This window comes from Stegostoma tigrinum, chromosome 25, assembly GCF_030684315.1.
Source record: "Stegostoma tigrinum isolate sSteTig4 chromosome 25, sSteTig4.hap1, whole genome shotgun sequence".
In the NCBI taxonomy this organism is placed as follows: Eukaryota; Metazoa; Chordata; class Chondrichthyes; order Orectolobiformes; family Stegostomatidae; genus Stegostoma; species Stegostoma tigrinum.
In genome coordinates this window covers 11709085-11735979 of record NC_081378.1, presented here as the reverse complement: position 1 = coordinate 11735979, position 26895 = coordinate 11709085, and the positions used below count along the sequence as shown (strand labels likewise).

The following is a 26895-nucleotide window of genomic DNA, read 5'->3' as shown; positions in this document are numbered from 1 at the left end:
CAGGGATCAGCGTTGGAACTGCAATTGTTTACAATTTACATAGATGATTTGGAGTCAGGGACTAAGTGGTGTGTCAAAATTTTGCAGATGACACTAATGTGAGAGGTGGAGCAATGTGTGCAGAAGACACTGAAAGTTTGTAGAGGGATATAGTTAGTCAAAGTGTGTGGACCAAGGTCTGTCAGATGGAGTACAATGTTAAGTCTGAGGTCATCCATTTTGGTAGGAATAATAGCAAAATGGACTATGTTTTAAATGGTTAAAAAAAATTGCAGCACCCTGCTGTGCAGAGGGACTTGGGTGTCCTTGTGCATGAATTGCTAAAAGTAGGATTGCAGGTGCAGCAGGTGATCTTAAAAAGACAAATGGAAATTTGTCTGCCATTGCTAGAAGGATGGAGTTTAAAAACAGGTACACTGTGCTGCAGCTGTATAGGGTCCTGGTGAGGTCCTGTGCAGTTTTGGTCTCCTTACTAGAGAGATACTAGCACTGGAGGGGGTGCTGAAGAGATTCATTCGGTTGATTCCAGAGTTGAGAGGATTGGATTATGGCAAGAGACTGAGGTTATACTCACTGGAGTTCAGAAGAATATGGGGAGATTTTTGTAGAAAATAAGATTATGAAGGGAATCGATAAGGTGGAGGCAGGGACGTTGTTTCTGCTAGCAAGGTGAAACTAGGACTCGAGGGCATTGCCTCAAAATAAAGGGAAGCAGATGTAGGACTGAGGTCAGTAGGAACTTCTTCACCCAAAGGGTTGTGAATCTGTGGAATTCCCTGCCCAGTGAAGCGGTTGAAGCTACCTCACTGTTTTTAAGGCAAGGCTAGATAAGTTTTTGAACAGTAAAGGAATTAACGGTTATGGTGAGTGGGTGGATAAGTGGAGCTGAATCTCAAAATCAGCCATGATCTTATTAAATAGCAGGGCAGACTCGAGGGGCTGGGTGGCCTACTCCTGCTCCTAGTTTTTGTGTTCTAAAAGGAACCAGCTGCAAGAACCATAAAACCAGACATATAAGCACAACCACTGAAACGAACAGGGTGCACCTGGCTTTTTAGCCAGGTTGTACGCTGGGAATTCCTCAGTCCCAGACATGGAGACAGTTCTGCCTAGAGATGGAATCTTGCAAGATTCCAAGCCCAGGCAATTGAAAACCAGAGCTTTTACACTAAGTGTAAAAGGGCAGGTCAACATTAACTGACAGATGGTTCACCACTTGATGTAGAGGACAGATGTGCCTCAGTAAAACAAAAGACCAGGCTCAGATTCTGGGGCAAAACCAGATACCCAGGGCTCAAAGACTACCCATCAGAAGTGTTCACTGTTAGCAAGCTATTTGAGAGGATGTTCAAAGATTTACAAGGATATTGCTGGGACTGGAAGGTTTGAGTTATTGGCTGGGCTTTTTCTCCCTGGAGTATTGGAAGCTGAGGGGTGACCATCAGAAGTTAGAGGCATGGATAGCATGAAAGATTTAAAGGACTTGAGGGTGAACCTTTGCACGAAAAAGGTGGTGTGTATGGAATGAACTGCCGGAGGAAGTGGTGGCAGCTGGTACAATTACAACAAGGCATCTGGATGAGTACAAAAGAATAGCAAGGGTTTGGAGCGATTATGGGCCAAATGCTGGCAAGTTGCACAAGGCTGGATTGTGAAATCTGGCTTTGAGTTGAAGTGAAGGGTCTATTTCCATGCTGTGTGATTATCTTGAAGCAGTCTAACAAATATATAGCTGGTCAACATTTTGCTCCTTCTCATCTTTAATAGAATTCCTGTGAAATTATTTCTGTAAATGTGATATTTTGTCACAGCAAAGAGTCTTTTGGATATAGCGGTTTTGAGTGAAAGTACACAAAATGACACGATACTTTTCACAGGGGTTTGCAAATGGTTGAGGTAGACACAACAGAAAACACTTTTGTAATGTTTTTTTTCTATTGCTGCTGGTTGTGTTATGATGCAACTGTTATCCATGGTGGTTCGTGGGCTTCTAAATTGTGTATATATGTTGACAGTTGACTGTAGTATTTGGGATGATTAGAATCAATATTGGTAAATGCAACTGAAATGGAATTAATGAGGAAAACCACTCTCAGACTTGCTGATAAGTCTTTGATCTTGTTGACTTCTCCTTGAAAAGATCAGATCAAGATAATTTTGAGCATCTTTATACTATTTTATTAGTTTGTAACTACAAATGCAGGTAGTCCTAGTTTCACCTGCTAGTGGAAACATCTTCCCTGCCTCTACCTTATGTATTCCCTTCATAATCTTGTGTTTCTATAAAATCTCCCCATATTCTTAATTCCAGCGTGTATAACCACAGTCTACTCAGTCTGTCCTCATAATCCAGCCCCCTCCAGTACTAGTATATCCCTTCTCAAGTAAGGAGACCAAAACTACACATTCAGAATTGAAATTGATGTGATTACTATTGTCATTCCCTGAAGATCAGAAAAACCACTGATTAGAATAAATCTGTAAAATGATTATATTGTACTTTTAAATACTGGGAATTGCTTTCAGATTGGATGTTGGCTCAAGATTTATAATAAGGATTTTAATCAAATAGTATGGTTTTGATTATGCTTGATTTAACATTAAGGGGTTAGTACATGTTAGTGCTGCAAAAGGACCAAATAATTTGATTTGCATCCAAAGTTTAATATGGCTTCTGTTGCTTAATAGACCAACTTAAGGTTGAACTGTCCACTTGACTGGTGGTCTGCTTTTGTCAAGATGCCACCAAAATTGAGAATGCGACTAGGTGAAAAATTTCCAATGATATTAGTTTTGGTCCCTATCATATTTGACTGTCCAGAGCTGGGTATCACTTTAATATTTGGTGATCGTAGGCTCTCTGTTCCAGACTCGTGCTTGTATCTGATCAGACATAATTGCATTATGAAACATGACAGGCATTTGGGTCTAATTGCTTCCTATGGTGGTGATCCGAAAGTATTTTGCTAACAGCTGGAGAAAAATAATAATTGATCAGCACCAAAATCACATTTATGATATTGTATTGTGGCACACTGGTAGTGTCCCTACCTGTGGACCAAGAGGCCATGGTTCATGTCCCACCTTCTCCAGAAGTGTATAATAATGTCTGTGAACCCAGGCTTATTTAAAAGACCTTTTTACTTAAAAACTAATCAGCTTGAAGGAAAGTGCTATATTGTTAATGCCTGCCTGCTGTTTTGAACTGAGTGATTTAAATAACTTGGATAATGAACTGAGACTGGATGAACACAGCAGGCCCAGCCGCATCTCACGAGCACAAAAGATGACGTTTCGGGCCTAGATCCTTCATCAGAGAGGGGGATGGGGAGAGGGTTCTGGAATAAATTGGGAGAGGGGGGAGGCGGACCGAAGATGGAGAGAAAAGAAGATAGGTGGAGAGGAGAGTATAGGTAGGGAGGAGATAGGTCAGTCCAGGGAAGATGGGCAGTCAAGGAGGTGGGATGAGGTTAGTAGGTAGGAGATGGAGGTGTGGCTTGGGGTGGGAGGAAGGGATGGGTGAGAGGAAGAACAGGTTAGGGAGGCAGAGACAGGTTGGACTGGTTTTGGGATGCAGTGGGTGGAGGGGAAGAGCTGGGCTGGTTGTGTGGTGCAGTGGGGGAAGGGGACGAACTGGGCTGGTTTTGGGATGCGGTGGGGGAAGGGGAGATTTTGAAGCTGGTGAAGTCCACGTTGATACCATTGGGCTGCAGGGTTCCCAGGTGGAATATGAGTTGCTGTTCCTGCAACCTCCAGGTTGCATCATTGTGGCACTGCTTGTCTCTGCCTCTTGCTCCCCAGAGGAGCTCGAACAGTTCATCCACTTCACCAACACCTTCCACCCCAACCTTCAGTTCACCTGGGCCATCTCCAGCACATCCCCCACCTTCCTGGACCCCTCAGTCTCCATCTCAGGGAACCAGCTAGAAACTGATGTCCATTTCAAGCCCACTGACTCCCACAGCTACGTAGAATACACCTCCTCCCACCCACCCTCCTGCAAAAATTCCATCCCCTATTCCCAATTCCTCGGCCGCATCTGCTCCCACGATGTGAGGCATTCCACTCCCGCACATCCCAGATGTCCAAGTTCTTCAAGGACCACAACTTTCCCCCCACAGTGGTCAAGAACGCCCTTGACCGCGTTTCCCACAACACATCCCTCACACCCCGCCCCCGCCACAACCGCCCAAAGAGGATTCCCCTTGTTCTCACACACCACCCCACCAACCTCTGGATACAACGCATCATCCTCCGACACTTCCGCCATCTACAATCCGACCCCACCACCCAAGACATTCTTCCATCCCCACCCCTGTCTGCTTTCCAGAGAGACCACTCTCTCTGTGACTCCCTTGTTCGCTCCACACTGCCCTCCAACCCCACCACGCCCGGCACCTTCCCCTGCAACCGCAGGAAATGCTACACTTGCCCCCACACCACCTCCCTCACCCCTATCCCAGGCCCCAAGATGACTTTCCACATTAAGCAGAGGTTCACCTGCACATCTGCCAATGTGGTATACTGCATCCACTGTACCCGGTGTGGCTACCTCTACATTGGGGAAACCAAGCGGAGGCTTGGGGACCGCTTTGCAGAACACCTCCGCTCGGTTCGCAACAAACAACTGCACCTCCCAGTCGCAAACCATTTCCACTCCCCCTCCCATTCTTTAGATGACATGTCCATCATGGGCCTCCTGCAGTGCCACAATGATGCCACCCGAAGGTTGCAGGAACAGCAACTCATACTCCGCTTGGGACCCCTGCAGCCCAATGGTATCAATGTGGACTTCACCAGCTTCAAAATCTCCCCTTCCCCTACCGCATGCCAAAACCAGCCCAGTTCGTCCCCTTCCCCCACTGCACCACAACCAGCCCAGCTCTTCCCCTCCCCCACTGCATCCCAATAGCAGCCCAGCCTGTCTCTGCCTCCCTAACCTGTTCTTCCTCTCACCCATCCCTTCCTCCCACCCCAAGCCGCACCTCCATCTCCTACCTACTAACCTCATCCCACCTCCTTGACCTGCCCGTCTTCCCTACACTGACCTATCCCCTCCCTACCTCCTCACCACCTATCTTCTTTTCTCCATCTTCGGTCCGCCTCTCTCCCCCCCCCCCCCCCCCCCCCATTTATTCCAGAACCCTCTCCCCATCCCCCTCTCTGAAGGGTCTAGGCCCGAAACGTCAGCTTTTGTGCTCGTGAGATGCTGCTGGGCCTGCTGTGTTCATCCAGCCTCACATTTCATTATCTTGGATTCTCCAGCATCTGCAGTTTCTGTTATCACTTAAATAACTTGGACCTTGTTTTTGTGTGGCTAACCTAAAGATTATTAAATGCTGGAACATGGGTGATTCAAGATATGTGAAGACCTTGAGCAAAATCATTTGTCTTTTCATATCATATATGTAATAGAGTCCTAGCTATGGCGTTCATGCTAATTAATGAGTATTTGCGGGTACTGGGATCAAGAGGTAAAAGGGCAGGTGCAGATAGAGATGATATGCTGTGTGAAAATGGGTTTCTAGCTATTGTCTGCCTCAAAGTTGCCTTGAATGTTACCTGAAATTTGAGCTAAGATCTGCTAGATTTTCAGTGGTGCCAGGTTTTTTGCTCCAATCTGGACGTGACCTGGATGCCCACTTTTTAATGAACAATAGTTTCACCTGCTCAGGAAAATGACTAAGAAACCTGCTCTGATAACACTGCACTGAATTTGGCAGATTTTCTTTTATTCTTGGTTATGTTCGTAAGTAGGTTAAGCTGAGTTGTAGCTTATTCATAGTTTTGAAAAGTGAATGTGGCAGCAAGTATGTTCTGAAGGAGACATATTAAACTTTAAGTTGATTGATCCATTCATTCATGCATATTTATTTATAAGTGAAATGTTTTAATGTCACTGAAGTATGCAGGCAGTTGTGTATTCTGTGTTGCCAACAGTTAGCTATTTAAAGGACAGGACCTTTTCTATCACAGGTAGCATGGTTAGCCTGGAATAATTTTCTAAATGCTGGGGGAAGGCACAAATTGTAAATTGACATCTGTGCGGAGAAATTCTCTTAAAAGCTTTGCAGTCAGCCATATTTTGTGGAAACTGCATAAAGTAGGATGGGATCCTTATGGATTACAGGCATTTTACAGCTATTCTTCCAGTCAGCCACTTGCTGAAAAATCAACTTTTGTGGTGCGCTTAGACTATTTTTGCAATCTTGGTAATCTTGATGTGACCTGAGGCATCACTTTGCTTTAATGTGTTGCACTGTTCATGCTGGAATTTGAGCTAATACTTTGCATATAAATATATTTATGGTAGCAAGTACTGAAAGGTTTTTAGTATGCATTCAAATGTGGAACAGGAAAAAATATTTAAACAGCATTTGGCAATGTTGGGAGGCTTCAATGCAAAGTAGAAACACAGAACAAGGGTAAATCTACGCCTAAACTGTTAGCTGAGGTTTTTTTGTTTATGGAGAAATGTAGTATTTCTCTGTAGATTTTTTTAAAAAGTCACATTCTGTCCCACAATTCTAAATAGTTTTGAAGCAGTTGAAGCTTATTGCCTAAGTGATTTAATTTTAGCCATTTTTTAAACTTGCAGATTTTTATTTTAACTGTTACAACATTGACCAACTTCCCTTTTTTTTGGTTTTCCTTCCCTTGCAATGTAAGTGTGCGATGAGACTTCACTTGAAGTTGTAAGATTAGTTTTGTACTAATCTTCAGTAAATTTACTTCTATCAGTGTATAGAGAGCTGCTGAGAACAAGTGGATCACTTTGTCACAACTGTAATTGTTGCATGAAATAGCTAAATGCATGATAGACAATGTAAGGTGTCTTTTGTGAAAAGTCAGATGCTTTTAAGAATGTTTGGATACCAAGAAAAGGGAGGAATGTGGAATTTTGAAGAGGGTCTTGAATGCCTACTGATCTCTTCTGGTTTTGCCTCTTCCCAAGATGTTAGTGTTTTCGGCTTAGATAATAGATCATTGGAAACTATGCATCTTCAACGTAGTGGAGTGAAAATTGACATCAGTAAGGACCACTGTTGGGGGCAGTTAATGATCAAAATTACAGTGGGGTGTCCATGTACAGTATGATTTTTCCAGTGAGGATGCAGTGAATGGGGAATAGTTGTGTAATACAAATTGGCTCCATTTGAATGACGAGCATTTAAATTATGGAGGAGTCGGTGGAGGAAAATTGTCATGATTTTTATAAAAATAACATTTTGGTCTTAAGTTTCATAGTCAAAGTACAAATAGATTGTGATTTAAAACTTTATATTTTGGATAAAATGTTTCCTGATTCTGCATTTAGTTGTTGTAGGTCAAGCTTCGTGAGAAAATGCAATTACAATGTTAATTCTCAAACCTTTCCGAGAAGTAGCTAAATAATGCACTTTGCCTTGTATTGCAATGGTTTACCTATAGTTTGTGAATATTTGGAAGTTACATTGTCTTTAGTTCCCTAGGATAATTACTTGCTTTTGACTTTCCATTACAGTGTTGTAGGGATTTCCAAAATAAACATTCAGTTAATCAAAGCTTCTGGAAAAGCCCAGCAAGTCTGGAAGCATCTGTGGAGGAGATAAGTGTTAACATTTCGGGTCCAGTAAGTTCTGAGGAATGGTCACCGGACCCGAAATAGAGAACTCCGTTTACTCCTTCACAGATACTGCCACACCTGCTGAGTGTTTTGTCCCTGATTTACAGCATCTGCTGTTCTTTTTGGTTTTCACTTAATCAAATTGGCTATTGTAAGACCATAAGATATCAGAGCAAAATTAAATCATTTAGTCCATAGTCTACTCTGCCATTCGATCATAGCTGATAACTTTCGTGACCCCATTCTCCCTCCAACTCTTGATCTCATTGGTAGTCAAGAACCACTCAATGACTTGGCCTTCACAGTCCAGTGGATCAATGAGTTCCACAGATTAATGACATTAGCTGAAGAAATTCCTCCTCGTCTCAGTTCTAAAGGGTCGTCCTATCACTCTGACGCTGTGTCCTGGATTCTTGTCACTCCTAGTAGAAACATCATCTCCATGTCTACTCTGTCCAGATCTCTCGGTGCTCTAGTTTTCAATGAGATCCTTCTCCATCTAAATTCCATGTGTACGGACCCCAGAGTGGATGCCCCCCAATACACCAGCCCTTTCCTTGGAGGTGGGGCCCGAAACTGCTCAAACTTTTCCAATATCTGGTCTGACCAGATCCCTGTCAGTTTCAGCAGCACACCTCCGCACGTATATTTCTAGCCTCCTTGAAAGGAAGGCTAACATGGCATTTACCTTCCTAACTGCCAACTAAACCCACATCTCAACCTTAACAGAATCCTGAGCTAGGATTCTTAATTCCCGTAGTCCGTCTCCCACATTGGTTTAAGTGTCATATGAAATGCACTCTCCTAACCAATCCAAGTCCTTCTGCAGCCTCCTTGCTTCCTCAATACTTCTCATCTCACCATGTTTTGAATTCACCAATTACACAATGCTCTGAGTTCCTTTTGTCCAGACAGTTAAATGTAATATGATTAGTTGCGGTCCTATCACAGACCCCTGTAGAACTCCATTAGTCACTGGCTGCTTTTTTTTTTATTTTTAAAAAAACTCTTTATCCCCACTCTGCTTCGTGCAAGTCAGTCCTCTCCATGCCAGCACCTTGCCCCTAATGCCATGGGGTCATCTTATTTAGCAGCCTCCTGTGTCACCTTGTCAGAGTTCTTCTGGAAATCTGAGCCGATCACATCCACTGATTCTCCTTTGTCTAACTTGCTTGTTACCTCCGCAAAGACTTCTAATAGATTTATCAGGTACGATTTCCCCTTGATGAAGTTGTGCTGACTGTGCTTATTTTATGATGCATTTTAAGTATTCCAATCTCAGCCTTTTAATAATGGACTGTAATATCTTACCTTGGGCTAACTGGCCTGTAGTTTGTATCTTTTGCCTCAAATGGGTATTACATTAACCATTTTCCAGCCTTCTGACTCCAGTCCAGACTCCAGTAATTCCTGAAAGATCACCAAGAATGCCTTTACAGTCTCTTCAGCTATCTCCTTCAGAACTCAGAGGTAGTCTGCCTGATCTACCTTCAGACCTTAACTTTCTCATCACCTTCACCTCTGCCCCTGACTTTCTGGAGGTTTTGGTTAACTGCTCATGCCTTCAACTGTGTTAAGTGATGCAAAGCACCTGTTAAGTTCCTGCACCATTTTTGTTCCCTATTATTTCTGTTTCAGCCTCATTTCATGCGGTTCAATGTCTGCATTAGCCCCTCAGTTTTTAAATACCTTTTTTAAAAAAGTAGAATCTTCAAGTTACCTTACACTCATTTCATCTTCTTCCCTCTTGCCTTTCAAGGGCTTCCCAATAATCTTGATCACTTTCTATATACCTTCTGTTTTTATTCTGTCCCTGACTTCCCTTGTTGGCAGTGGTTTCCGCACCCTCTCCTTTAGTATGTTTCTTCCTCCTTGCTGAATTTCTGCTCTGCTTTTCAAGCTACCTGCAGAAAATCCTGCTATTGCTACACCTCCATCTTGCTATGCTCCCCTTTCAGTCAGCTCTGACCTGTACCTACCTCATGTCTTTGTAGTTACCTTACTCGATTGTAAAACCTTTACATCTGATTCCGGCTTCATCCCCTCAAACTTCTGGGTGAATTCATCATATTGTGATCACTGCCCCCTAGAGCTTTCTTCACCTTTAAGCTCCCTAATCAGGTCTACTTCATTGCACATCACCAAACCCAGAATTGTTGTCACCCAAGTGAGCTGTATCACAAGCTGTTGCAAAAAAAACTTGTAGACCTCCTAAGAATTCTTTTTCTTGGGATCCCCTACCAATCTGATTTTTCTCAGCCCACCTGCATCCTGAAGGCCCCACTGATTATTGTAATGGTGTTTTGATAAATGCGTTTTTTAAACTCTTGATTTTCCTTCTCGTATCCTGACTACTAGAGCTGTTTACAAAATTCTCACTCGGGTCTTTGTTTTCTCCTTTTGTGGTCCCTCAACACAGATTCTATGCTTTCTGACTCATGTCACTTTGTGCTTTTAATTTTAATTTCAAGCCTAACTAATAAGGAAATCCCACTTCCTCTGATCATCTGCCTAGCCTTTTGATAGGATATGTACATGTGAATATTCACTTCTCAGCCTGTACCTGAAATTAGGTTCCTGACCCTTTCAATACTATTCTGGAAACTTTTAACCTCTGAACACTAGCAGCAGCTCTTCTTTTTCTCGCTCTCGCTCCCCACCCCCAAACTCTTGTCCCAACCCACAAATAAAGCCTACTATTTGAAGTCCTATCTACACCCATAGTTTGATTCATCAGGGTTCTAGTCCCAGCATGGTTCACATGCAGTTTCTCCCATAACCAATTTTTTAGCTTTGTTTACCTTTTTCATCTTGTTGACCCCCATGCTGATTTGCTCATGGCTCAAGTTGTAATTTAGAGGCTTTTAGTTCCAGTTTTAATTTAGCCCCTAGCCGTTTATGCTTCCTGAGCAGAAGCGCTTTCCTCTTTCTGCCTATATTATTGGTACTAACATGGACCATGACAACTGGCTCTTCCCCTCCCACTCAAAGTTCTTTTCGTAAGCCAGATGAACATAGAACATAGCGCAGTACAGGCCCGTCAGCCCACGATGTTGTCAAACTTTTGACCTAATCCTAAGGTCTATCTAACCTCCACCCCCACCTTATACTATCGTCTATATGCCTATCTACTAGCCACTTAAATAACCCTAATGAGGCCGACTCCACTATCCTCTCCGGCAATGCATTCCACGCCCGTACCACGCTCAAAGTAAAGATCCTACCTCAGACGTCTCACCTATATCCACTTCCACTCGCTTTAAAACTATACCCCCTCGTAATAGCTACTTCCTTAGGGAAAAGTCTCTCTGGCTGTCCACTGTATCTATACCTCTGATCCATTTTTCTACACTTGTATAAACTGGCCTCTCATCCTTCATCCATTCTAAAGAGAACATAGAACATAGAAAAGTACAGCACAGTACAGACCCTTCGGCCCACGATGTTGTGCCATGGAATAGTCCTAATCCAAAAATAAAATAACCTAATCTACATTCCCCTCAATTCACTGCTGTCCACGTGCATGTCCAGCAGTCGCTTAAATGTCACTAATGGCTCCGCTTCCACGACTACCACTGGCAAACTATTCCATGCGCTTAACTCTTTAAAAAGCCCTAGCGCACTCAACCTTTCCCATAAGACCCTCCCTCCATTCCAGGCAACATCTTGGTAAATCTCCTCTGCACCTCTTCTTCTGACGCTTCCCCATCTTTCTTGTAATGAGGTGACCAGAACTGGACACAATACTCCAGATGTGGCCAAACCAGAGTTTTGTATAGCTGGAGCATAACTTCATGGCTCTTGACACCAATCCCTCTAATGAAAGCTAACACACCATATGCCGCCTTAACAACTCTATCCACCTGGGTGGCAGCTTTCAGGGAAGTTTGGACATGACTCCCAAGATCCCTCTGCTCCTCCACACTGCCAAAAATCTTTCCGTTAACCCTGCATTCTGCTTCCAAGTTTGTCCTTCCAAAAAGGAATCACCTCACACTTTTCAGGGTTAAACTCCCTCTGCCACTTCTCAGCCCAGCTCTGCATCCTATCAATGTCACTTTGTAACCTAGAACAGCTTTCCGTACTATCCACAGAGATCTTGACCTTGGCACCAGGTAGGCAAGGTAGCCCTTGGGACTCCTGATCCTGTGGTTTTTTGTGCCCTTGAGCTCCTGATCCTGGGTTTTTAACATTTTTAAATTGGAAAAACTTCAGAAAACAGAAAGTGAGGAAAGAGCACCTCATTCCACTCTGTGTCACCTCCCATGTTGCCTCAAATTGCTGAACTATATTCCCACTCGAGCTGTCTCTGTATGGGATCTCTCCTTCCTGACACTTTGAAACTTGCTATTGATCTGTTGTTAATGGAATGATGTAGACTGCAGCAAGCCTTGCATTGCGGCATTGCGTTCCAGTAAGGAATGTTGTGGTTGATCCAGCAGCTCTGTTTCATAGAACATAGAACAATACAGTGCAGAACAGGCCTTTCGGCCCTTGATGTTGCGCTGACCTGTCAACTAGTCTAAGCCCCACCCCCTACACTATCCCATCATCATCCATATGCTTATCCAAGGACTGTTTAAATGTCCCTAATGTGCCTGAGTTAACCACATTGGCAGGCAGGGCGTTCCATGCCCTTACCACTTTTATAAACAAATTCCAACATCCTGCCTTCCGATCCACGAGTACTATACCAACTTCACTACATAATGGTAGACTGGTTAGCAAGGTTAGATCAGATGGAATAGAGGGACAACTAGCCATATGGATATGGATACAGGTAGGAGACAGAGGGTGGTGGTGGTGGACAGTTGCCTTTCAGACTGGAGGCCTGTGACCAGTGCTAGTTTGATCTGAATCTATCTGAATTCTGACTTCTGTTTTAATTTTTTTTAACAGGAATGCATTCTTTCTGGTCTAATGTCTGTGAAAGGAAAGAAGGTCCTACACATGGATCGCAACTCTTACTATGGAGGTGAAAGTGCATCCATAACACCACTGGATGATGTATGTAATAGAGCTACTTGCATCTAGTTTAGCATAAAATGTACGCGATCCTGAAATGCCATCTTTTTGGCTTTGATAATTACATAAAATGCTCATCAATTGAAGGCAATGCTTATAGCCAGATTATTGGCCTGTGCTCACTGACTTGAGCACCAGTTCTTCATGGTATACCAAGTGTGAAAGGATTAGACAGGTGGAATTTAAATGCTTTCATGTTATCAGTACATAGTCCTACTAGAGATGGGGTAGTGCTTGACCTAACCCTAGGGAATACAGCTGGTCAAGTGGTTCAAGTTTGTGGGAGAGCATTTTGGGAATAGTGACCATAACTCTTAATTTTCAAAGCCTTAATTGAAAGGGATAAGGATAGTACAGAGGTTAAGTATGTAAATTGGGCAAGGCACATTTCAATATCATTGGACAGGATCTGACAAACAGACTGATAGCAGTTACTTGCAGAGCAGTCCATGTTTGGAAAGTGCAGGTCTTAAAAATAGTATAGTGAGAATCTCTCTAAAGTGAATGGCAAGGCAGCAAGTTCAGGGACCCCTGGATGTTAAAGGATATTTAGTTTGATTTTAAAAAGATGGAAATCTAGGTAAAGTACGGTGCATTAAAAACAGGGAGACACTTCAAAAGTATAAAATGTAGGAGGTTGCTTCAGAAGAAAACTAGAAGGGCAAAGAGGGGCCACAAAATATCTTTTGGTAGATAGGAAAACCCCAAGCCTCTAAAAGTATATTAGAAGTAAGATGATTACTGGAGTGGAGTCTGTTGAGACCAAAGAGGCAATCCTGGTAAAGTCTTAAATATATCCAACTGTATTTGAAGGGGAGAAAGACAGAGGTATACACAATTAGGAGAAGTATGGGTCGTGTGAATCTCTTTCCATAGCAGACGCAACAAAGCTGAGTGCATAGGTTTAAGGTGAGGAGCAAGCAGTTTAGATGAGACTGAAGGGGAATAAATTTCACCCAGAATATGGTAGAAATATGGCACTGACTTCCTGAAAGGATTGTGGAGGTAGGTATACTCAACATCTAAACATCTGGATGTGTACTTAAAATGCCAGGGCATAGGCAATGGCCAAAGTGCAGACGAATGAATTAGTGTAGTTTGTTTTGGCATTGACCTAGTGGGCCAAAGGGCCTGTTTCTATGCTGTGTAACCAAATCTAACAGTTTGATTAAGGGAATCAAATACTTGTATTTTCCAAATTGCTGGTGACGTGGAGGTAAAGAGCCTTCAAGATGACCATCAAGTTGAGTGAATTGGCAAATACAGAATAATGTGGGCTAGTGTGAAGATATTCACTTTGGAAGAAACGGACACCGTTTTTATTTAAATGGTGATAAATAGGGAACTGTTCACGTAAAACCTGGCTTGGTGTCCTTGTGCACCTGGAGAATTGTGCATTGATGTAACTACTCAAAGTATGTAAAAGAATTAACCAATTTAATAAATTTTTAAATTAAAAGGAATGAAAAATAATTCACTACAGCATTTGAATAAATCCAGGAGGCTGTGTCAAAATACTGCCGAAGTTAAAGATTCTTAAGACCTTGAAGCCTTGACAGTAGAAAACAGTAACCAGTCACCTGTGACAAGAAACACTTAGCAGACCTGAGTTTCAGTCACTATAAAGACAGTTCAATAAAGTTTAAAATTTTTATTAGTACATAATTAGTAAAACCCTCTTTGATAACCACAAAGAAATCCCTTAAAGCTTGAAAGCTATTGCACTAGCCCATAGTGGGAGAGTAGGTCAAGCATCTTGGGTCAAATGGGTCGAGTTCACCATTAGCTCAAACTGAAGATTGAGCCGAAGACATTCAAAGCAAGTTGTGCTGGATTGTGTACGGTTTTCTGTTTCATTATCCAGAAGGTGTTTTAAGGTGAAGTTAAACATTATACAAATTTTAAAGTTCAAAGTTATAAATAATTTTTGACATTCACTGACACTTAATTTGAGAATGTAGAATGTTTATTTGGATTATTCTTACTCAAATGAATATCTTTCAGCTACAATAGTTGATAATAGTCTTCACCATTTATAATGTAATTTGTAATTGATTCAATAAGTATTGACTTTGGTTTTGTACTTGTATCCTTACAAGTAATGTGCCTGTAGGTAGAATATATCTTGCAATAATTTGGCTGGTTTGAAAACTCCTAGGAGTTTTCTTTATAGGATGCAGTGTATAGCTAGTACAGCTAAATAAGTTCCTTGATAGGCAAGACTATTGGGAACTAAATATATTAGAAACTTTCAAGAGATCTTTAACATAGTCTGGTGAAGGCTCTCAGACTCGTCCCTAAACGATAGGTTTGTTGTCTGAGGAGAGTTTGGGTTGAACAGATGTTTAGAAGAATAAAAAGGATCTCGCTTGTGTTTAAAATTTTTTTGACTAGGTTGTAGAGAATGAATGCAGCACTAGTATGGGGTGGGCATTTACAGCAAAGACAAGAAATGTTTCACTTGGGTGGTGAATTTGTAGAAGGCTGTGGAGGTTAAGTTGCTCCATATACTGGAGAGAAATACATTTTCAGGACTCAAAGGGCTACACAGAGAGGATTGGCCAGGATTGTATTGAATGGAGGAGCAGATCCAATGTTGTTTCCAGTTGTGATCTGTTGTCCAGATGTAAGTTTTAATATTGGATTGTTCTAATGTCAGATTTTGATGACTCTTAGTATGCTCATTCAACTCGCCCTGCATTGTCATACTGATTTTTGTTAATAGTTGCCACTCACCAAGTTATACTTCAAAACTTATGCCATTAATTTAAAATGGAGTGTGTTGACAAAAATAAAGTCACAGGCTTTTAGGGATTTTTGGTATTTGGCCTGTTTGCACAAAGTGTGGATATTTAGCATTTGCCTTGCTTAGTTTCAAACTATGACTTTTCTCTTCATTTGAGACCAGAAATTGAATTTGGTCAGTTCCCCCAATGGCAAAATTGATGTGCATCAATGTCAAATCTTAAGCTTGGTGGATTAGAAGGAATCTGGTGACTTCCACATTGTGGCTTAGTTTAGCAACATATTCACTGTTTCACCATTAATGAGATGTGACTTACCTGTACTACATTCAGTTCTCTGGCTTGACATAGTTGGAATAATTGACATCAGAAGCTTGTAGGCTAGATAGTCCTTCCATGAAAGGAAAAAGGTTGGTCAAAATGCATCAATTGAGGTGTTACAAGTACAATGTATTGGAGTTTGGAGATGGAAATGCAAATGAAAGGACCATGTTACTGTTAACATTGCAACAGATTGACTTAGTCATTGCAGACAGTCTGTAACTTCATTTGTCTCCATGGGTACTATGCTTCTGGGATGGATGGAAATAATGCTTGTACATCCATAATGTTTATCTGACCTGGATAGCAATTTTTACATGCAGTCTGTTAAGGCTAGTGAAGGATTCCTGGGCTCCATAATACTTAATGCAACATTGGCTGACTCATTGAATGCTCCATAAAGTTTGTTACTCTGTCCTTTTTAGCAGAAAATTGGAATATATCCCATTTCCCATACAACAGATTCCATTCATTTAAAGCCATAACCTACAGCTGAAATCAGGGAACTATGAAGTTGTAACTATGAATGCTAGGTCAAGCCCCTTTGTTTTGTAGCATTGCTGAGATTGCTGCCCAGAAGATGCTGTTTAAGGTTTCGGTACTCTACGAAAAAGAATAATGTAGCTATAGACCGCACTCTACGTGAAAGTTAGTTTGAATTGTATCAGTTGTCCTGATTTTTAACGCAATCAGATGCACAAGAAAATGGTGAAAGCTCCATATACACTATGCTCACATTATGCTCAATTTCACTCTCTCTCCAGCTGTACAAAAGATTTAACCTCCCTGGTTCACCACCAGAATCCATGGGCAGGGGAAGAGATTGGAATGTGGACCTGATACCGAAGTTTCTTATGGCAAATGGTAGGTAAATTGCAAATATCATCTTTATTGTATAATCTTTGGAACACTGTTCAGAGACATGATGATTGAATGCATTGAATGAAGCAGTAACTTTGTGGTATGTCATGATACTGCCACTGCTGCATGCAAAAAGGGAAGAAAGTAGACAGGCAATTGAGTTCTGGCCCCAGCAGCCCTAATACTGTGCTGCTACTCCATCACCATCTGTAGTTAACATCTGATGTGAAGGAATGTTCTCTTGGAGGGTAATGAAAGTTGTGAAACCCTACCTTTGTGTTGTGGGGGCTAAATCACTAAGATTTAGAGAAGAGGTGGTAGATTTTTGAAATGTCAAGCATTTGTCAATTATAGCGAACCAAAACACAAAGACAAAATGGTGCCTAGCACAGATAACTGATCTTGATGAATGGCATGGCAGGCTTGAAGGGCCAAATGTCTACTCCTTCTGGTTCTGTGTACTACTGCCTGAACTTGCCACAGGTTTCTCTTAGATAACCAAATGTGAGGCTGGATGAACACAGCAGGCCAAGCAGCATCTCAGGAGCACAAAAGTTGATGTTTCGGGCCTAGACAGGTTTCTCTTAGTATGTCAACCGAGTGATCACATGCATGTGGGCTGATGTTCTGTACGACTCCACCCTATCTGCTAGTAGCTATCTTTGCTAATGGTAAAGTTCCTTATTGCTACTGCACTATATAATAGCTAAATTGAATTCACACAACCCATATGTAGTGGTATGTAGACTCTAGTTAGGATAATGGTACAAGTACACAGGAAAGCAGGATGGTTGAATATATTGCATGTCTGTCAGGACTTTGTACATTTTGCCTCTAATTCAGAAGATCCTAGTTCCATGGCTTAAACTTCTGGTATTAGCAAATAATCAGCCTAATGCTTGGAGATGGCGTGCAGTCTCAAGTCTCATATAATGATTTTCCTCCCTCTCTCTTTTTCTCATTCATGCCTTTCTTCCTGCTCCCTGCACTTCTCACCCTTCCTCTCCTCCTATTGTAGTGCTTTGTAGTTTTTTTTTGGATAAAATATGGACTAGCATGCACTTTAAAAGTGAAATACTTTTACCTTTAGGGCAGCTTGTGAAGATGCTACTGTATACTGAAGTCACCCGGTACCTGGACTTTAAGGTCATTGAAGGCAGCTATGTTTACAAGAAATGCAAAATCTACAAGGTCCCATCGACTGAAAAAGAAGCCGTATCATCCCGTGAGTAGGAATTAAGTGGTAGAGTGGTTGCAGTTAAGTAGTTTGAGGGTTTATAGATGTTATGACTTTGGTTATATTTTCTTGCAATTGAGTCCAATATCAAGAATAAAATCAAATGAATCTGCTGAAATCCTTTATGGTTACTCATAAAGGAAAATACTTGGTGATGAATGTTTAGAAGCAGTTTCTCTTTTTGCCTTTTGTTTTGAACAGAAAATGCACTTGTCAAGCTCATGCAGCATAGTTGCCGTGCAGTCCAGTGCAACTGCTCTTTATCCAGTCAGAACACCAGGCACGTGCAGGTGCTGTAAGCAGATATTTGCCTGTAATACTAGAAACTGGTATTTCAGACATTTTTCTAACATACTTCGCTCTCCTACCGAAATAGGATTTTCTTTTCCATTTTCTATTTATTTAACTCCCTTAATCTTTGTTCATACAGCAGTGTTTCATAGCAAAACTTATTTCTGTTTCTGTTTTACTGCACTGAAGTTGCAGTTTGTGGTTGAATCTGGTTCTAATGCCCATTGTGCCTCATGGGTGCCTGGTATTGACTTACTAGATCTGTTCAAATGAGTCATGTGAATTTTATCATGCATGTTTATGCTCTTGGGGTGACTCTTATGAGTAGTTTTCCAGTATGAAATTCAACCCAGCCAAAGCATTTTGTGAAGTAAGGCCAGCTGCTTTCAGGTCTCTCGATGCTAGTCGACATAAGGGCAATTCATGCAAAAGAGTTGGATACTCCTTGAGTCTATGATTTTCTGCTTGATCGTGTGGTTACCAGTTTCCTAAACGTGCTTCATTACCATCATGTATCTTTGTAATATGTAAATAAGCAGGCCATTAGTGCCTTAGGAAAATTTATAAGACTACTTGTTTATAGCAGCATGTAAGTGAATGTGACAGTATATTTCCTGAAGTGTTGAGTCGAAGCTACTTTCAACAATAATTAAAATTTAAAAGTCAAGAACCTGTGATTCAAGTGTTTACTAATTGTTGCTTTTTCTTCAGGTTTGTTAAGCCTTATGGAAAAAAGTAGGTTTAGAAGATTTTTGCAGCGTGTATCTGTTTATGATGAAAATGATCCCACAACTTGGGATGGCATTGACCCTAAGAAAACAACCATGAAGAATGTATATGAGAAATTTAGTTTGGGGAACGATGTCATTGACTTCACAGGGCATGCTCTAGCCCTGTATAGGACTGACGAGTGAGTAGTTTTTTAATACAAGGCAAAAAGTTACTGCAACTTTATATCTAGTATAATATGGAGTGAGTTTCTGCCTTGCTAATCATTGTTAAATTGTATTTTTATATTAATACCAGCAGTTGTATTAATGCTTTCCCCAGTAGTGCTTGTATGTGACTTCATTTTATAAACCATTGTTATATTTTTAGTCTTGTTCGTTTTTGCTTTTCCTGCATACTCAACATTATATCTTCTACTTGTACCCTTCTGAAGTGTTGTTTAAATAACCGTCCCCGATCTTTCTTTTCCCTCGTGTAAATAAAGTGAACCTCTTAAAGTTTATATGCTTTGATTCATCAGTTTTTTTTTAGACTACCAGGTCATATCAGATCAGTGCCCCAGTCCTTCAGCATTAACAGATATCAGGTCAGCGTGACGGTTGCATCTTTCATGTAGTGAGTTATGAAGTTTTTTTTGTATATTGCTATTACCAAATTAGATTCTCATACTTGGGTTTTCTTTTGCCCTTTCGCACCTCTGTCTTCAATGAACATTGCAGACCAGAACTACTGTTGCTATCTTTAATGTAGATTTAGTGACATGTCTCGCTTAAATGACAACTAACCACAGTATTTCACTGTATAATTTGTACTTTTCAGTAGGCTCAACTTCGTTTATTTCCTAGATATCTGAAGTGTGAATGCTGTTTTGGAATATTGCATTTCAGCCTGCTTTCCCTGTGATAGTAAGGATGTTGTGAAACTTGAGAGTTCAGAAAAGATGAATAAGGATGTTGCCAGGGTTTGAGCTATGGTGAGAGGCTGAATAGATTGGGGCTATTTTCCTTGGAGTTTGAGGCTGAGGCGTGACCTTGGAGACTTGTACAATCGAGGGGCATGGATAAGGTGAATAAATGAGCTGCTTTTTTTCCTCCCAGGGTAGGGGAGCCCACAGTTAAAGGGCATAGGTTTAAGATGAGAGGGGAAAGTTTTATCTTTTTTAGTGGTCCCTTTTAAGTTCAGATGGGGAATGAGCTGCCTCAAAGCGAAGAAGGCTGGAACAATTACAACATCTAAAGCAAGGGTGTCCAGATGGGTATATGAATTGGATTGATTTAGAGGGCTATGGGACAAATGCTGGCAAATGAGACCAGATTAATTTAGGATATCTGGTCAGCAAGGCTGAATTGGACCAAAAGGTCTGTTTCTGTGCTGTGTATCCCAATGACTATGTACCAGTTTGCTTTCCTCTTTCCCTGTGCATCTTCAGGGGAGAACTGTGGGTGTCTATTTTTGTTATTTCTTTAACCACAAGGATGATGAACTTGGTGGTATGATCTGTGCTGATCATTTCATGTCAATGCTCTGCATGCAGAAAAATGAATATGATCACATTCAAATCTTTGTCCCTTTTCAGCTACATTGACCAACCTTGCCTTGAGACATTAAGCAGAATTAAGCTCTACAGTGAATCCCTGGCTCGCTATGGGAAAAGCCCTTATCTGTACCCTCTTTATGGCCTTGGAGAGTTGCCTCAGGGTTTTGCCAGGTGAGAATTATAATTGGTAAATGCTCTATTTAAATTTGTTTTGAATGGATTTGGGTTTTTTGGCAAGGAAGAAAACAACTTTTTAATTGTGGTTTAAGACTTATTCTAAATCCAAGTTACAGACCTCTTGTAATTGCTTTAACTCTCCTTGATCAAACAGGTTTGATTTGTGCATTTGTAAACTAAAAAAATAAAACTTTGGGTGATAACCCTGTTGTTAAAGGCTACCTCAGCCTATGTACATTTGATTGGTCTGAGACATTTTCTGCTGTCGCTCATCTGCCCGCACGGAAGTACATGTACACCAGGGGTGACTCCAATTGTGAAAATTTTGTGAAAATACTAGACCGCCAATCGGAGGTTGTGCAGTACTGAGGTTCAAATCATTGATGTTGGTTTAGCTAATGTAGGTGCTGACTTATGTCCCACGTACTCAGTAACTGTGTCCTTTGTTAGAACGTAGAACATTACAGCACAGTACAGGCCCTCCGGCCCTCTATGTTGTGCTGACCTGTCGTACCGATCTCAAGCCCATCTAACCTACACTATTCCATGTATGTCCATATGCTTGTCCAATGACGACTTAGATTCACCTACTTTAGGTACATTTACTACCGTTGCAGACAAAGCATTCCATTCCCTTACTACTGAGTAAAGAAACTACATCTGACATCTGTCCTATATCTTTCACCCCTCAATTTAAAGCTGTGCCCCCTCGTGCTTACCGTCACCATCCTAGGAAAAAGGCTCTCCCTATCCACCCTATCTAACCCTCTGATTATTTTGTTTCAATTAAGTCACCTCTCAACTTTCTTCTCTCTAATGAAAACAGCCTCAAGTCCCTCAGCCTTTCCTCGTAAGACCTTCCCTCCATACCAGGCAACATCCTAGTAAATCTCCTCTGCACCCTTTCCAAAGCTTCCACATCCTCCTTATGTGGTGACCAGAACTGTACACAATACTCCAAGTGGGGCCGCACCAGAGTTTTGTACAGCTTCACCATAACCTCTTGGTTCCGGAACTGGATCCCTCTATTAATAAAAGCTAAAACACTATGCCTTCTTAACAGCCCTGTCAACCTGGGTGGCAACTTTCTGTTTTACATTTTAGATTAAGTCTTTAATTTGTGCAAAGTTAAGGTTGTTTTAACATTGGATAGACCAAATGAGAATACACAGTTGCTAACATGGGAAGAAAATCCACAAAATATTGGCACCACTCATTTTAGATAGGCAGATGTACTTTTTTTCTTCTAGTGTTTTCAGACTGGATGTGTTTAACTTTTATTAACACTTGAATTTTAAAATAGTGCTTGATCTCATCTTTACGTTTGAAATTTGGAGATTGTGTTGAATTTTATTTGAGCTATTTTCAAATACAGATATCAGACGGCAGTGTTAGTACTCTGCATTCTTTTGTATGATTGGCAAAATATATCATCTCATCAGAACATTAAGTTGTCCAGAGATTTCCCTACCAAAACATTGTGTTATCCCGTACAAGCGACCCTCAACTGCTCTTTCTGTACTTGGGGTGTCTCAGTACTTTTTTTGGAGGTTTGCATTTACAATTAAGGCACTAAACATTTTTGCAAGTGTTTTTGGAATGCATTGTGGCAAAAATGTGTAGCTTAACATCGATATTTTCAATGCCAATTTCTGATATCAGTATTTGTGGATTTCATGTATCTGGTTTTGGCTGTTGGAGTAGAGAAAACTGTACTTTGAAAATTTTAGATCTAACTAAATGAATGTAGGAAAGCTGCATGTTTCTTTTGACCATCTGACTTGTCCTGTGAGATCTGGAGCAAGTGCAATAAAACAATGTTCGATGTTGAACAGAACTGTAAAATGGTTAAGAATTTTGACAAATTACACGAATTTCACATGCCCTTTTATGTTTGGGGATATTTCTGAGAAATTCATTTGTCTCCTGTTTTTATAATGTTCTTTTGGTCTGATTCTTCAATAAGTTGCAAAATCAGCTACAGAAAGGTTGCAGCCACATTCTATGCCCATGTCCTTTTACTGACCTAGCTATTCAAAACAATTCACAATTTCTAATGCTGACTTTGTTTTCTTAGGTTAAGTGCCATTTATGGTGGGACCTACATGTTAAACAAGCCTATTGAAGAAATAATTATTGAAAATGGACGAGTAGTTGGAGTCAAGTCTGAGGGAGAGGTGAGAGCATTAAGCATTTGGCTTGATTCAAATACCAATTTTATTTGCTTGAAATAACTTTTTTAATATAGTTGTTATAAAGAAACTGCATAAAGTACTTTCAGTTGGAAGGCTGACAGACCTGTGATCGTTGCACAATGATAGGGTTTCTACGTAATTTTTTTTTGTGGGGTGCCTGATGCTTAAAGCATTGATTGCCATTGTGCAAAAGTGGCTTTATCCAGGGTTGAACTGACTATAAATATGCTTGATGTCCATGACTCCCACTTATCAATATTACAAATTGGATGTGCTGTGGAGAGCAATTGTAGTGTAATCTCTACTGATGAGGGTTGATGCAAACTGTCTTGTTTGTTCTTGAATGATCACTTGCAAGTCCAGTCTGTTTTGAGTCTCAGAAAACAGGCCTATGTGAGTTCTTAAATGTTAAGCTGCAGCATTTTCCATGTGCAAGACCTTGGGTAACCACTTATTTCCACTTCTACCAACGTAACTTGTCAACAGAATGCAGCTTAATGTGATATGAAAACAATCAATGGAGAAACATTTGTGGATTTTTTGAACTAAATGTTTATCAGGTAATACTGAAGTTTCACTTTGGTTGCTGTAGATGTTAAACTAATAAACTCCCTTCCTTCTCTTGCATTATTGATTATGATGCATTCTTTGTTTATATTCTGTTAGCTTAGAATTAAGGTCTCTTGAGAGGCAGTAGCTTTACTGTTTGTCTGAACTTCTGGAATTTCTCTAATCGTGAAAGAGTGAAGCAATCCTTCAAGGATAATCCATGGATTGTTTTTGAAGACACCATTTGAATTGGGTGACTTGCAATAAAAAGTAGTTGGCAGGAAAACTCTTGCATGCTGAGAGGTGCAGTGGGCTGAGTGTCTTTGTGGTGCAGAGGCAAAGTGCTGGAGAGACTTGGCAGATTTGGGAGCATCTGTAGAGAAGAACTGCTAAAATTTCAAGCCCGATTGCCCTTCAGAACTCAATATCTGAGGAAAGGATGGGGGTATTGATGGGTTTTTGGTGGGGGGGGTGGTGGTCTGTGGGGGTGGCAGTTAAATAATGTAGATAAAGATGGTGCAGAGAGAGAGAGAGCCAGCAAAAGGGATAGTCGAACAAACATTGATAAGCTGAGTGAGAGAAAGGTGCTAAGGAGAAGTGTAAACAAGACTAAGAATTGAGTTCGGCCATTTAGCCCATCAAATTTGCTCTGCCAGTCAGAGTTAATGTTTCTCAACCCCATTTTCCTGCCTTCTCCCATTGATCCCTTTACTAGTCAAGACCCTATCTAATGCTGTCTTAAAGAGACTCTGCCTTGGCCTCTACAGTCTTCTGCAGCATTGAGTTGCATAGATTCACAATTCTGGCTGAAAAAATTCCTTCTCATCTCAATTCTAAAGGGTCATCCCGTTACTTTGAACCTATGCTGTCATCTCTCCTAGTGGAAAAGTTACTCCTGGCCTGTCCAAGTCTTTCTGCACCCTCCCCATTTCCTCAGCAATGCTTGTCTCCACCTATCTTTTTGTAATCTGATGTAATTTGGAATTTCTTTAATCGTGAAAGAGTGAAGCAAGTCCTCTGTTTCTTCCACATTCATATATAGTATGAATTGTTGTGGTCCCAACCCTGACCCCATGGAACTCCACTGGCCATCAGCTGCCATCCTGAAAAAAATCCCTTTGCCCCTACTCTCTGCCTTCTGCCAGTCAGCCAATCTGTATTCCTGCCAGCACCTAATGCCATGGCACACACTTAGCAGCCATTTTGGAAATCCAAAGATCACATCCACTGACTCCTTATCTAAATTGCTCAACACAAATAGTTGAAAATAGGTCTGAGTAGTCCATTCAGAACCAGTTCTAGGGGGTGATGTCCATGCTCTGAGATTACAGACTTCAGGACTCAGTGTATTTAATATGCCAGAGTGGAAGGTTAGATGTTATGCTGGAGCACTGCAGTAGGTCTGAGACAAAAATGTGGCATGGAAACGTAGTGGTGTGTTGATGTGGCAGACAACTGGAATCTTGGCCATTTTTACAGACAGAGCATAAGTGTTTGGCAAAGTGGTCATCCAGTCTGCATTTTGTCTCCCCAGCGTACAAGTGGCCACATCATGAGCAATGAATAGAGCAGACTACATCAAATGAAATGAGTAAATTCCTGCTCCACCAGTAAATAAGTATACTCTTTTTTCCCAGCTATTTTCAGGCCTGATGAGGGTCACTGTTTTTCTCTCTGCAGATGCTTCAGTACTTTGTTTCTCCACTCTTTGCAGCATCTGCAGTTTTTCTTTTTGTTTAAGATGAAATTTCTGGTACTGTTGGGTTTAGTCAAAATATTTTGTTTTCAGATTGCCCGCTGTAAGCAGCTAATCTGTGATCCTAGTTATGTGCCTGACCGTGTGAAGAAGATTGGCCAAGTGATTCGAGTTATTTGCATCATGAGTCACCCCATTAAGACCATAGCAGATGTAAATTCCTGTCAGATTATTGTTCCCCAAAATCAGGTCAATAGAAAGTCTGGTGAGTAGCTTCAATAAATCTATTTTCTTCTCATTCTGGAAATGGATTTGTGCACACTTGCTCGTTTGGTGCTATGGGGTATAGACAGTCATGTGCAAATGTTGATCAGAGAAGTGATTTCTCAAATGAACAGTTATGTGGCAATTTACAGCCAACTTTTACTTAACATTTGAGCAAGTCCTACAAATGTTCCCTTCCTCTTTGATCCTATTTTGCTTGTTGGTATTTGCCTAAAGGATCAATTTTATACCAGATGGGAGCAGAATGTAAAGGGACCAGACTGGTCTGACAGGTTAGATAAGTCATAATTGGGGAGATTAGGTACACTTGCAAGTAGAGGAGTTAGTTAATTTACTGTCCTGGTGCCTAATTGCAGTGTTGGAGGGCAAGCTGATGCAGTAATACAAGACTTTCTTTATAGAACTGAAGTTTTGAAGTGTGAAGTTTTGAATTGAAAGTGTAAATTTCCAGAGCAGTAAATCTCTTGTCGAACTTGTCTTTAGAAAACAGAACTTGTTTCAACTTGTTTGACTTAGCAATGTTTTTAAATTATTCCCTAGACATCTACATTTGCATGATCTCCTACGCACATAATGTAGCTGCTCAAGGAAAGTACATTGCAATTATTAGCACAACAGTGGAGACCAATGATCCAGAAAGTGAAATTAAGCCAGCATTGGAACTTCTGGAGCCTGTGGAACAAAAGTATGCGTTATATTTTGAAGTGTTTTTGATTTTAGCAGACAATGTTTAATTGAAACTATGGCGTAAGACTACTTTTTTAAACAGTATGCCTTATTCTAATCCAAATGCCTGGATGTAATGGTCCTAAAGTAAACAATAAGCTATCCCAAAACACTCTGACAAGTTTGAAAGAAAATGTTTGGTCTGCCGTGAGTAGCATTAGTTCTTGTGTAACACACACTTTTTCTTTCTTTTTTTTTTGAAGATGCACAAGTTACCTCTGGGATAGCACTGAACCCATGATGTAGTCTCCCAGGCTTTGGGTACAAGGGTTGAAAAATCCAACCAAAAATGTGCTCATTCTTCATCTTTCTCCCTGCCCCTCTGCTCCACCCGCCCATCCATGTAGCTTTGACTTCCATGTAAATGTCAAAGAATGGAATAGAGTTGCATTATAGTGCAGTATGTCCTTAAAACTTGATTTTATTACTTGTGCATCAATTTGAGTAAACTTCCTCTATCCATTGCTGTTTGGAAGTGAAGAGTTTGAAATACATAGACCTTGAGGGGAGCAGATAGTGGATACCAAGCAGTAGCTTCTTTCTGTGGAGAGAACTAAAGCTAGAAGACCTTTTTAAGAGTAAGAGTCCTTCCTTTTAAGACATGGCAGTTGTTGTTTGTGGATTGTTGAGTATAGCATTCTGCTGCCCAGGATCTAATGGCAGTTAAATCTCCACATTTATTCAAGAGTAAGTTAGATTTTAGTAGATAAGAGTTGGAGGATATAGTGTGTAGACAAGAAAAAGAAGCTGAGACCACAACTAGATCAGGATTTAGCTTTAGTGAATGGTGGAGTTAGGCCTGAAGGACCAAGTGGCCCACTATAGCTGCTGTATTCCTTTTTGAAGTTATTCATGTTAATGTAGCAATCTTGCCAAAGCTTGCTGATCTACAGCTAAATTTGGATAAAATGCTGGC

The 26895-nt window shown here is 41.0% G+C and overlaps 1 protein-coding gene across 1 annotated transcript in view; it reads left to right on the top strand.

Annotated features, from left to right (window-relative positions):
* gdi2 (GDP dissociation inhibitor 2) overlaps positions 1–26895 on the top strand; it is a 36760-nt gene that overhangs the window by 7288 nt on the left and 2577 nt on the right. Inside the window, exons 2-9 of the mRNA XM_048554104.2 lie at positions 12506–12613; positions 16461–16560; positions 17648–17782; positions 18797–18995; positions 20391–20522; positions 22606–22705; positions 25062–25233; positions 25794–25938. Of these exons, the coding sequence (XP_048410061.1) occupies positions 12506–12613; positions 16461–16560; positions 17648–17782; positions 18797–18995; positions 20391–20522; positions 22606–22705; positions 25062–25233; positions 25794–25938 (1091 nt within the window). The remainder of the gene's footprint in view (positions 1–12505; positions 12614–16460; positions 16561–17647; positions 17783–18796; positions 18996–20390; positions 20523–22605; positions 22706–25061; positions 25234–25793; positions 25939–26895) is intronic.